General features: G+C 40.8%; 1 protein-coding gene across 1 annotated transcript; it reads left to right on the top strand.

Moving 5' to 3' along the window:
* The first annotated feature begins 943 nt into the window (after window positions 1-943).
* On the top strand, window positions 944-9,233 carry LOC137170935 (uncharacterized). Its single transcript, XM_067574597.1, has 7 exons — window positions 944-1,084; window positions 2,489-2,608; window positions 2,698-3,069; window positions 3,220-3,333; window positions 3,914-4,495; window positions 5,541-5,657; window positions 5,777-9,233. Exons 1-7 carry the CDS (start codon window positions 1,003-1,005, stop codon window positions 6,391-6,393), a joined length of 2,004 nt encoding a protein of 667 aa, XP_067430698.1. The 5' UTR covers window positions 944-1,002; the 3' UTR covers window positions 6,394-9,233.
* Window positions 9,234-10,847: the final 1,614 nt, after the last annotated feature.

Raw genomic sequence — 10,847 nt, 5'->3', positions numbered from 1 at the left:
ATATCACATGATCTTCCTCAGGCGATGGAGTTGCCCTGTTCTCGTGGAATCGTACACGTCGAAATTTCCATTTTTCTGAGCACTTTGAGGACTTAAATGTTGGCTTAATAGCCCAGATGGAAGGTTCATTCTTGAAATGATGGAGAGCTCCAGAACAACTACATGGACTTTGTGGTGAGACTGTTTAGTCAACTGCTGTTTCCAAAGTCAAGGTGAAGAATGAACTTACAGCCTCAACTTATATAGTAGTCACAATAGATTTATTAAATTCCCCCTCCACTCACAAATGTGTTTTTCTTCTTGTTACTTCAGTTGGATATTTGAGCTTCACTGTGCAGAAGCCGAAGGGGGAAAGTTCCTCTGTGCTCACAAAATCCAAGTTTAAGGCACGTGACTACGAGCATGATTTGTGACATCACAACTAGTTTGGAAGCCAATTCTGGTCCAATATTCAACTTACACAAGAGTGATGTGGAGACTTAAAGCCTCCAGTGCACAAACACTGAGAATGGACTTTTCAGACATCTTGTGTCCAGCAGTTAAACTTTTAAAATGAACAATACCTGTCCATAGATTCTGATTTTTTTATGAAGGAGAGAGAGGATGTTGTTTTAAGGATTTTAATCTGATAATTAAACTTTTTTGTGCAAAAACCCATACTAGACACAAATTATAATTCAAAGTAGAGTATTCTAAATACACCTTATGTCTGTTTATTATGTCTTGAGGGGATCTTTAAATTAATGTATCATTTTAAAATGTCTTGATTTTTTCTTTAAATAATTTAAACCATCATCTTGATTTAAATCGTCAACTGCATTAAACTGATATGAAATAAAAATTTTGAAATGTGTGTAAAAGTGGAGGGAAGAAAATGAACACGAATCAACAGCGACCTCTACTGGGCAATGCGTCCATTAATGTACGTCCAGTCAGAGCCTGAATTGAGCGTCATGTGACCTAGGAGCCGAGTAGAAGAAGGACCAAACGGCAACAACAAATATGGAGATATCTCCGTTCAGCTTTACACCGGAGAGATACTGGACGGAAGAGAAAGAGAGGGCGCTCATAGCGTTCTTCTCCAGTAAGTCAATTACTCTACTACAGCAACTTTTGACTCCGTGATAAAACTGTTTTGAAAGTTTGTGTTTTCATGTTCGCGTTGACGGTAGCTGCAACATTTGTGGGCAACCGTTGCTTGACGAGACCGACGGCTGTTAGCAATGAGCGACACAGAAATAACAGCAATGGCGACTAGCAACTGAAGTGAAGTTAGCTGTCATTCCCCTGAAAAATGACTGAAACGCCTTCAGAATTTCTGCTGATGTTTTATAAACTAGTCACCTGCTGCTCTGAATATAAATAGATGAAATAAACAAAGTCGGTCCTGTTGTCCGTTCTCATTTATTTTCTAAGGCTTTGGAAATTGAGTGAAGGTGACAAAATCCACGTAGGTTTTGTAAACATTGTAGTAATCATATCTTACTCTGTACAGAGGTCTGATCTGTGGATGGATCAGAAATTTACAGCAAACATCAAACTGATATAAGTTACAGTGGTTGGTCTGGCAAATATAGTTTTTCAGATGTCACAAATTGATGTATGTTTTGTGTTGGCTGACAGGGTCTGTAAAACAGTTATATTCATTCTATTGTTTATTTGATAGGAACAATAAGGCTCAATATTCATTCACCAGCCACTTTATTAGGTACACCTGTGCAATTTTATGCAACCCAGAACAACAGCTCGTAGTGGGTGGTGCAGGTGTACTGTGGTGCATTATATTGAATGGTGTTTCTAATATTTTGCCCACTCCATTAACATACAGGAGAGGGGCAAAATATTAAGAACACTTTTCAATATAATGCACCCAGGTACACCACCACCACACACTATGAGCTCAATAATAAACATAAAGTAGAATTATCACCTCTCTGACAATGTCAACAAAAACTGAAAGCTAAACAAAAACTATAAGCTCCATAAATGTAGAGTTTATGACTGAGCTGTTGTATTGGATTGCATTAGATTGCACAGGTGTACCTACAGTAATGAAGTGGCCGGTGAGTCTATATAATGTATGTATCAGGTATAGCTGAAAGCAGATTTTCACCTGCTGTCCCTGGTTGAGGGCACCAGGGACAAAAAGTTTATTGTAGTTAATGTTAATTTTCTTATATCAAATCTGATCTGACATCCTGGATAGTTGTGTATTCTGTCCATCCCCTCCAGGACTAGAACACAGCAGTCCTATGTGAGCCCACTATAAAGATGACTCCCATAGACCATGCTTCCACAGATCCTCCACATGTGAAGGTCCTAACAAACCTCCGTCAGCATGTAAACAATATAGCTAGAAGTACGGATACAGTAGGAAGGAGTTTATACAATGAACCAACATTAGCCAAAAACAATAACAAATGTTAAACAATATTGCAGTCGTGATAAGCATGAGTCGATTCTCTTATTGTATGTTCTAATTTCTCAGAGCACAGCTGTCTGTGGAACCACAAGTCAGAGAGCTATAAGAACCGACAGCTGCGATGGAAAACCCTGGAACACCTGCGGATACTCCTGTCAGCTCACCCCCCACCTGTTCCTTTCACAGGTGAGCCCGCAGTCAACTCCATCAATTTTCAAAGCTGCGTTTTGTGTAGGAGAAAAAAATAAAATATTCCGGTTTGTTTCTCTCTCCAGTGGAAGACATTAAGAACAAGTTCAAGAACCTCCGTACCACCTTCCAGCGTCAGTACAAAATGGTGAAGGCGAGCAAGGGGTGCGGGTCAAATGACGTGTTCGTGCCGCAGTGGAAGCACTACCAGCAGCTGATGTTCCTGCAGGGCTGCTGGGACATGGAAGACGGCGTTGACGTCCCACCGCTGTCCCCGCTGATTGTTCCACAGGAGGAGAGCCAGCCTGTCCTAACCTCCCCAGGACTGATCATCTCCTTCCTCCCCACCCCATCCACCTCCTCCCCTTCCTGCACGTCTCCCTGCATCCCCTCCAACATGGTTGTTAAATGTTACTGGACTGATGAGAGGGAGCGTGCACTGATAGCTTTTTACTCAGGTAAGCAAAAAAGTGATTCCAGCTTCAAAATAATTACAACAGAGGGATTAATATACAAATACAAAGCTTAATGATAATCTGGATTCTTATGATGACAGCACAAGTGTTTCATAGCTGATGGGAGTTCCTGTTGTGTGTTGTTGCGCACAGAGCACAGCTGTCTGTGGAACAAGAAGTCTGAAAACCACAACAACCGTCAGCTCAGACTGAAGCTGCTAGAGACTCTGAGGAGCCAGCTGTCTGACCACACGGTGTCTTTCTCAGGTAAACATCACATGGTCCTGCTTGTTTTAAAGGCTACAGCACAACACCACCAACAAGGTCAGGGGCTCAAGTTCTGGGGATCAAAAGTTTCATGTATTGTAGGCCATAAGGGTCAACATTATTTGGCTTATAATGCCTTGCATTGTGTGTGCAGTCTACATGCATGTACACATTAATCTAAAATTGTCTCATAAGGAAGTGAAAGTGAAATGAGGAAAAATGTTGAAAGCTTGATTTTTATATCAGCTAAAAGAGATGTCAGAATGTCTTCTCCCTCTTATCAGACAGCTGTTTTAATAGATAGATTAATTAAATATCAGTCTCTCTTGAAACATTGTTAAAGATAATGGAAGTGTGTGGGAAATACACAAAGTCACTAAAGCTGCAGTAAGTGATTTTTAATACACTGCTTGAGATAGACAGAAAAGTTCAGCAAAAAAGAGGGAAAAAACAGAAGAGCTGCAGAGTTGGCAAGAATATTGGTTTTATAGAAAATATGGCTTAATTTAAGTTGAATTGAATTTATGGATCAACAAAGACCCACCAGCTAAATTCTGATTGTGACTCCTTTGTTTTGCAGTTGAAGATATAAAGTGCAAGTTCAAGAACCTTCGGACAGTTTTTAACCGTGAATACAAGGCGGTCCAGGCCAGCAGGGCGTCTGACAAACTCTACGTGTCCAAATGGAAACACTACCAGCAGCTGCTCTTCCTCTGCGAGTGCTGCGATGAAGAAGACGGCCAGGACGACCTGCTGATACTGATGCCGCAGGAAGACAAGGATCTGGAACATGGAAACCAAACGCCTTCATCCACTCTTAGCAGCTTCTCCTCCAGCTCCAACCAAACCAACAGCCTGAAGTTCAGCAACACCTCCAATCCCTCCAGCGCCTGTCAGAGCGACGCCAAAACCAGCACCAACACCGCATATCAAATCTTCCTCGCTGCTTCTCCAGATAATCTCAAACTAGTGAGCCACACAGCTCCTTCCACACTCCCCGCCTCTCCGTCCGGTTCACCACTGGACGCCAAACCTTGTACGAACCCCTCCCCTCTAACTTTTTCTGTGCTAGGCCCGGTTCTGACAGAGAGCAGACTGATCAGTGACTCCCGCTGCCACTGGAATGAGGCCAAAGTTCAGCAGCTCATTTCATTTTACTCCGGTAGGCATCGTTATCTCTCCGTGCAGTTAATTTTGGTTTTATTTGTCCAAGTTTTGCAGTATTTGAACAAATGGAATGTAGTTTGTGGTGCTGACAGTGTTTAAAACCTTCACAAAATTTAACAGCCTATGTCATAACAGAAAAGAGGTTGTTAAAACATTTAAATGTAGGACCGTGTGGATGTGTACAGACCAGACTTGATTGACATCTCCTGTACTCTCCTTACTTAGTAGCATTTTGTGTCAGTGAATGTCAAGTAAAATATCTACAGAAGCATGAGGAACACATTCAATTATGTAGAGAGATAAAAAGGTTTAAATATTTAATAAACTGTATCACAGACTTCATACTAGACCTGAAAGGATTCCATGAAAAACCTACCCAAACCTGACGTGCATAAATACATTTTCAAAAAAGAGAGACTCGACCCGAGGGGGACCCGAACATAACAGACCCGATCCAAATGCAGTCAACTAGAACAGAGAACACAAACACCAGCAGCAGCCTGATGCGCTATCAATTAATTCCATCAATTAACAAGCGTACACTCTGGTCCCTTTGGATCCACTCAGGTATTGGACACTTTCATATACAGACCTGAGACCCACGGCAATATAAGGAGACCTGACCCTATTAGACTGAGGAGAATTTGGACCCAGTCCAACTCGGGTCCCAGATCCTGGGTTGGGTCTTGGTTCTTCAGAACTGAGCATGAAGACCTCTACTTCATACACTAAACAAAGTAAAATATTGACGTCAGGTATCTAACACCATCATGTTGATACTGGGACATTTTTTTCCTATTTGACCGGACAAATCTTCATCCTTTGATGGCACAATTCTACATATATTACTAATTATACCAGATAATCCAGTAGTAGCCATGAAATCAGCTTTATTCTTTTTTTTTTTTTTTTTTTTTTACAGTTGTTGATTATTTAATGTGCACTTAATGAACTGTTAAAGTGGGGTCTGAAGACTGCATTTTTATTATGATGAATAATGAATGAATATTGTGATAACTAAGGTTTTTCTTATCTTCCAGAGCACAGTTGTCTGTGGAACCACAAGTCAGAGAGCTACAGGAACAGACTGTTGAGACAGAGTCTGTTGGAGACACTGAGCAGCCTGCTGTCCAGCAATGAGCCAGTTCCATTCACAGGTAAAGATGATGATGTTTGAATTATAGTGTTGTCCCGACAGGAAAACTTGATACCAAGAGAAATATTCCTTCAGTTTATCTGTTGAGGCCAACAGGTTCTGTTATTCTTCATTCTTTAGTGGAAGACATAAAGACAAAGTTCAGAAACCTGCGAACCATCTTCCAACGTGAACACAAGGCGGTGAGCGCCAACAAAACATGCGGCTCAGAGGACTTTTACCTTCCAAAGTGGAGACACTACCGTGAGCTGATGTTCCTCTGCGACTCCTGCGACGAGGACGACCAGCCTGACGACCTCCACTTCCACCAACCTCAGGAGTCCAACCTCCTCCACCTGGAGAGCCAAGCCCCTCCCTCCTCCCTACACTACCAAGCCTCCGCCGCCGCCGCCGCCACCTACCAAACTGCTACCATCACATCACACAGCCTCCAAGCCCCGCCCTCACCTACTCCCCCAGACTCCCAGCTATCCTCCCCCTCCTCCTCACCCTCCACATCATCCTCTCACACTGACAGCAGATTGTCGGGACGCAAGCGAGCGAGCCGCCGGCCGCCGCACACCACCAGCGAAGTGCTGGACTTCATGAGGACGTTCTGTCAAAGCCAGATGGTGTCGCCGCATGCCGGGTTCCTGAAGTACGTGGAGGAGTGTCTGAATGAGACGCCGCCTGACAAAGTGAAGAAACTGAAGAAGAAGATAATTGAGACAATCCACAGCGTGTCAGAGGAGGCGTAGTGTTTCACAGTTTGTGGAGTGTGAGTCTTATTCTTTTAGCTTTGGCCATCATACACTACCAGACAAAAGTTTGAACACACTTCCTCATACCTTTGAGTGAGAAAGTGTGTCTAAACTTTTGTCTGGTACTGTATATTAACATGAACATATTCGCTGTCATCTCATTTGAAGCTACAGTTACAGGCTTGTTTATCATTTTGCTTGAAGAGTAACTTACAGTGACACCTGGCTGAAAAGCAGTGTCTTACTGTCCTCTTTGGTTGAAGGACTTGAGTGTGAACGTTGTGGTCAGTGTTTCACCACTGAGCACAACAACCGTCACAGATGGGTAGGGTTGGACGCATGCGTCGTCGCACTTTAATCCACACCCAACAGTGACGTAAACAGGCAGGGTCCTTTGCTTAGGCGTTGCGCACTATATGGATTTTATGCGTCATCACTGAACTCAGTCAACTTCAACTGAGTCCGTGACAGATAAATTTTCAACTAATGAAATCATACCACAGCTTTTGCAGGAAGACTACAGCATGACGGATTGTTAACAGTCAGACGGGTCACCAGGTTTATGGATAGACAGATCAAAAGAGCAGCACTTTTCAGCTACCTGGTCCACATATGGTGACATAAATCTACGCCTTCACATCTGGGGGTGCTCACAGCTTGTGCTGCTGCTCATGTGTGGAGAGCCTAATTACTAGAAACGATGGATAATAAAACACAGGTTTAAACAAAACTAAAAGTCTGTAAAGGGCTTCACTGGTCATTATGCATCAGAAAATGACATTTTTGGAGAAATGGGCTCAACTGTTCATTTATAGGATAACGTAGACTCAGTTAGTTAGGCTCAGCTCTACATTAAATATGTTTCCATCCACCGGTTTTTACTCGCATTTTCAATTTAAAAAAAAAAACCTGAGTGGAATCTCTGCATATTCAAAAACAACTTGAAATATTGTTAAAAAGTGTAATGATTGGCCGAGGTGAAGAGATGAAAAACAGTGGCAGGTGAAAACATCAGATCAGTGCGGAGCAGTGAGTGCTCTCTTCTGCTGCAATGATGGAGGATTAGCACTACTAACTTTTTCTGGATGAACCAGTCACTAATAATCTCATAACAGCAGCAGATTTTCTGGAAATTCAATTAAACTTTTGGAAACGGCATCTTCAGTCTGAATTTTGTACTCTGTCAGCCTCTGCTGGACTTTCAGCTTAATGTAACATTGCAAGTTAGTAAGTTTTAAGCAGTTTCGTCATGCATTAGTGATGCTAACGTAACTGCTCACTAATGCTACATAGCATGTGTGACATTCGCATTTACCATTATTTCACTAATTTAATTTTCAGATTTCACCAAGAAATCTAACATTAGCAGGTTAGCATGCTTCACTACATTCTAACACATCAACTTGCCAAATGTAGCACCTTAATGCTAACAATAGCATGCTAACATACATATGGTTTGCATCTGTCATAAGATTTAGAGGCATCCTGTCATGAAGTGTTTGACAAATGGACATTTTGATCATGTCATTCTGGGCCATGTTGAGCTAACTGACATGGAGGTATTTTTTGTGTTGGTATTGTTGTTGCTAACACTTATTGAGCTTTCACAAAACAACAACAACCAAAACACATGAAAAAGAAAGTTTGAGAAAAAGAAGAAAATCAAACTTCACTCCCCTGTCCTCAGCATAGAGTTTTATCTGACTGTGCTGTTTTAACACCTGAATGATGACACACTCACCATTTAAAATAATTCAAATAAATTCATTTTTTAGATGCTTTAATATCAAGGGTTACAGTTGCACTTTAGAATGAAACTGCTCGTGTTAACCTGGTTGTTGGGTTGGAAATTTTCATGTTTACTAATTTAATGTTCAGATTTCACCAAGAAATCTAAATATTGAGCGCTTTGTGTTCTTTTATAAGAAAGGTCTCTGTTCAGAGCCATTTAACCACAACACAAGTCAGCTGTCACTGTTTAAGAAAGGCACGAGACTGTGTCTGTTTACAGCTGCTGTCCAGCTCAGGACAATATGTTGTCTACCAGCCTTCACTTTAAGTCCTCAGTGTCCAGTTTACTGGTGAATTAGAGACTTAATTTTAATGCCAATGTGACAGTATGTTGTCCAAACTTAAAGAATTCATTCGTATAAAAATATTTTGCCACTTTTGTTTTCTGAAGTGCTAAATGAAAAAGAAAGGACGGTCAAACAAATGTTCTTGATGTGTAATTTACCTCTACCATGTGTTTTTGCTTTAGAACTGCACTGTCAGCAAGAAGTGATGACAGTCAGATAATGTAAAAATGTGTCTACAGTTTATGAAATATCCCTTTAAATTATTCAACAGGTAATCAAATGTTTGTTTTCATTATTTAACATGTGATGCTGTTAAAGGGCAATTACAACATTTAAATACTAAATATCAGTCTGAAAATGTTACATTTAACCTTTTGTATGATTTCATAGTTGTCATCTTTTAAAAAATCTATGCATGTAAAGAGTTTTAAATTATGTTGTAAAATGTTAAACATTTAAGTTTTAAATTGAATCTTTTGAAGCAATAACGGTTCATTTGGAGCACCAGCTATGATTGACAGGGTTTTTAAAATGTTTTCAGAATTGCACATTTATATAAGAATGATTTATATCTTTTTGTTTGCACTTGTTTGTTTAAATTTGACTGGGTGCCTTATCAGAATCACAGTAACTGCATTTCCAGTAAATGTGCAGGAAGTTGTCTTCCCAACTTCAAACTTATATATTGTTAAACTGAATGTACATTGTGAACATAAAATATATGTAAAATGTACATATAAACATATGGACCGGCGTAAAGTGTGTGTTTTTGTTGTTTTATTTCACCATTTATATCTTAAAAGCATCTTAGAACAATCATTTTTGTTTTGTCATGAGATCATCTTCACAAATCAATACTGCTTTCACCTGATTGAGAGTGTACTGATATTGAAAATATTAAAAATATTTTTTTTGACATGAGTAAAACCAGCTGAAGCACAGAAAGTTGGGAGGGAAGGGGGGTCATAATGGAGTGTTTGAACAGTGGAGTGCATTTATACTGGAAGGAATGTGAGTACCAGAGCTTCACTTCATCATCATTATCTCCACTATCCTCCATCTAGCAAATACATTACAAGATGAGTCTTTGGGAAAAGTTGAGTGTAATTCTCTCATGTTCCTCTAGATGGCGATGTCTAATCACATGCAGTACTGCATGTACTGTCTCTTTAGCAAAGGGAAAACTGGTTCACACAGCAATCAGATATCTCTGCTTCCCCTTCAGACACAAAAGGTCTGTGGTTGGCAAAATCCCAACTCAATGTCCGCTTGTTCTGGAGCTTTCAACCGCATCGCCCAGTTTAAATATTAGTCTTGTTTAGTCAGTGAGGGATATTTGACTGTGAGACAAAAAGAGCAACAGACGCAGTCATGAAGAAACCAGCTGACAGACAGACTGCTCTGTCTCACCGTCTGTTTGACCTACATCCATCAGACTGAGCTCCAGGCAGAAAACATCACTGTGCCTGAAGTCACTTGATGTTCAGTGACATGCCCCACGTGTCACCCGAACCCTTTTCATCCAGGAAACAGGCTCCTCTCACCTCTTCACTGCGACCTTTGACCTTCTGTTGGCTGATACATTTGATGACACTTCAATCAAACCACATTCCCAAATGCCAACACACCCAGCTCAAGCTGAAGGACTGTTGCTTCACTGGAATTTTACTTTGATACAAGACGGAGGTGATGCTGTGACTTCATTCTGGGAAATCAAGTCTAAGTATATCACAGTAATTGTCCTTCTCAACCACCCATTGGTTCACTGACAAAACAAAGTACGGAACTAAAGGTCATGACTCAACACGACTTGCCATTTTGAAGCAAGATCAGACACAGTGGTTCAGATGTTACTGCGTCAGAATATTGAAACAAGCTTCGGAGCTCCAGTATCAGTGTCAGACACATCACCGGTGAAACTCACCTTCTTTTTTCTTCTTCTGTCCACCACTGGACATTTGGCCTCATGCGATAATTTTTTTTTTGTATACTTACCCGAAACCTCTTACTGTTTCTCAAGAAACTTGCTTGTTCCACGTCTGATTCAACAACCCCCTTAACTGCATAAACTTGTGGTGAAATGCCCGTTTTGACTTGATGAATGCCACCTGTTCATGAGTAGGTGTGTGTTTGTGAGATTTTATCATTAGTATAATCAATGCCCTTCATTTATGACAAAAAGGCACATGTTCTGCTCCATTGGTGGGAAAGATTTACTCACAATAACGTCCCTGAAGAGTAAAAAGAAGAACTGCACTCTGCAGAGCTTGAAGTCCTGCTGTCAGAAATCAGCAAACGAAAGACAGTATTATTTTTTTTAAAAAGAAAGAGAAAATGTTACCAGCGTCTCAAAGCATCTTGCTAAAGCAAAGT

The sequence above is a fragment of the Thunnus thynnus genome, chromosome 19 (assembly GCF_963924715.1).
Source record: "Thunnus thynnus chromosome 19, fThuThy2.1, whole genome shotgun sequence".
NCBI lineage: Eukaryota > Metazoa > Chordata > Actinopteri > Scombriformes > Scombridae > Thunnus > Thunnus thynnus.
The sequence above is the reverse complement of the archived record's forward strand: the minus strand, read 5'-3'. Positions and strand labels throughout refer to the sequence as shown.

Bases quoted from the DNA above. Each gene is read 5' to 3' on its own strand.
- LOC137170935 (XM_067574597.1), top strand. From the start codon at position 1,003: ATGGAGATATCTCCGTTCAGCTTTACACCGGAGAGATACTGGACGGAA. The intron at 3,070-3,219 runs GTAAGCAAAAAA...TGTTGCGCACAG, and splicing joins ACTGATAGCTTTTTACTCAG to AGCACAGCTGTCTGTGGAAC. The intron at 5,658-5,776 runs GTAAAGATGATG...TTCATTCTTTAG, and splicing joins TGAGCCAGTTCCATTCACAG to TGGAAGACATAAAGACAAAG.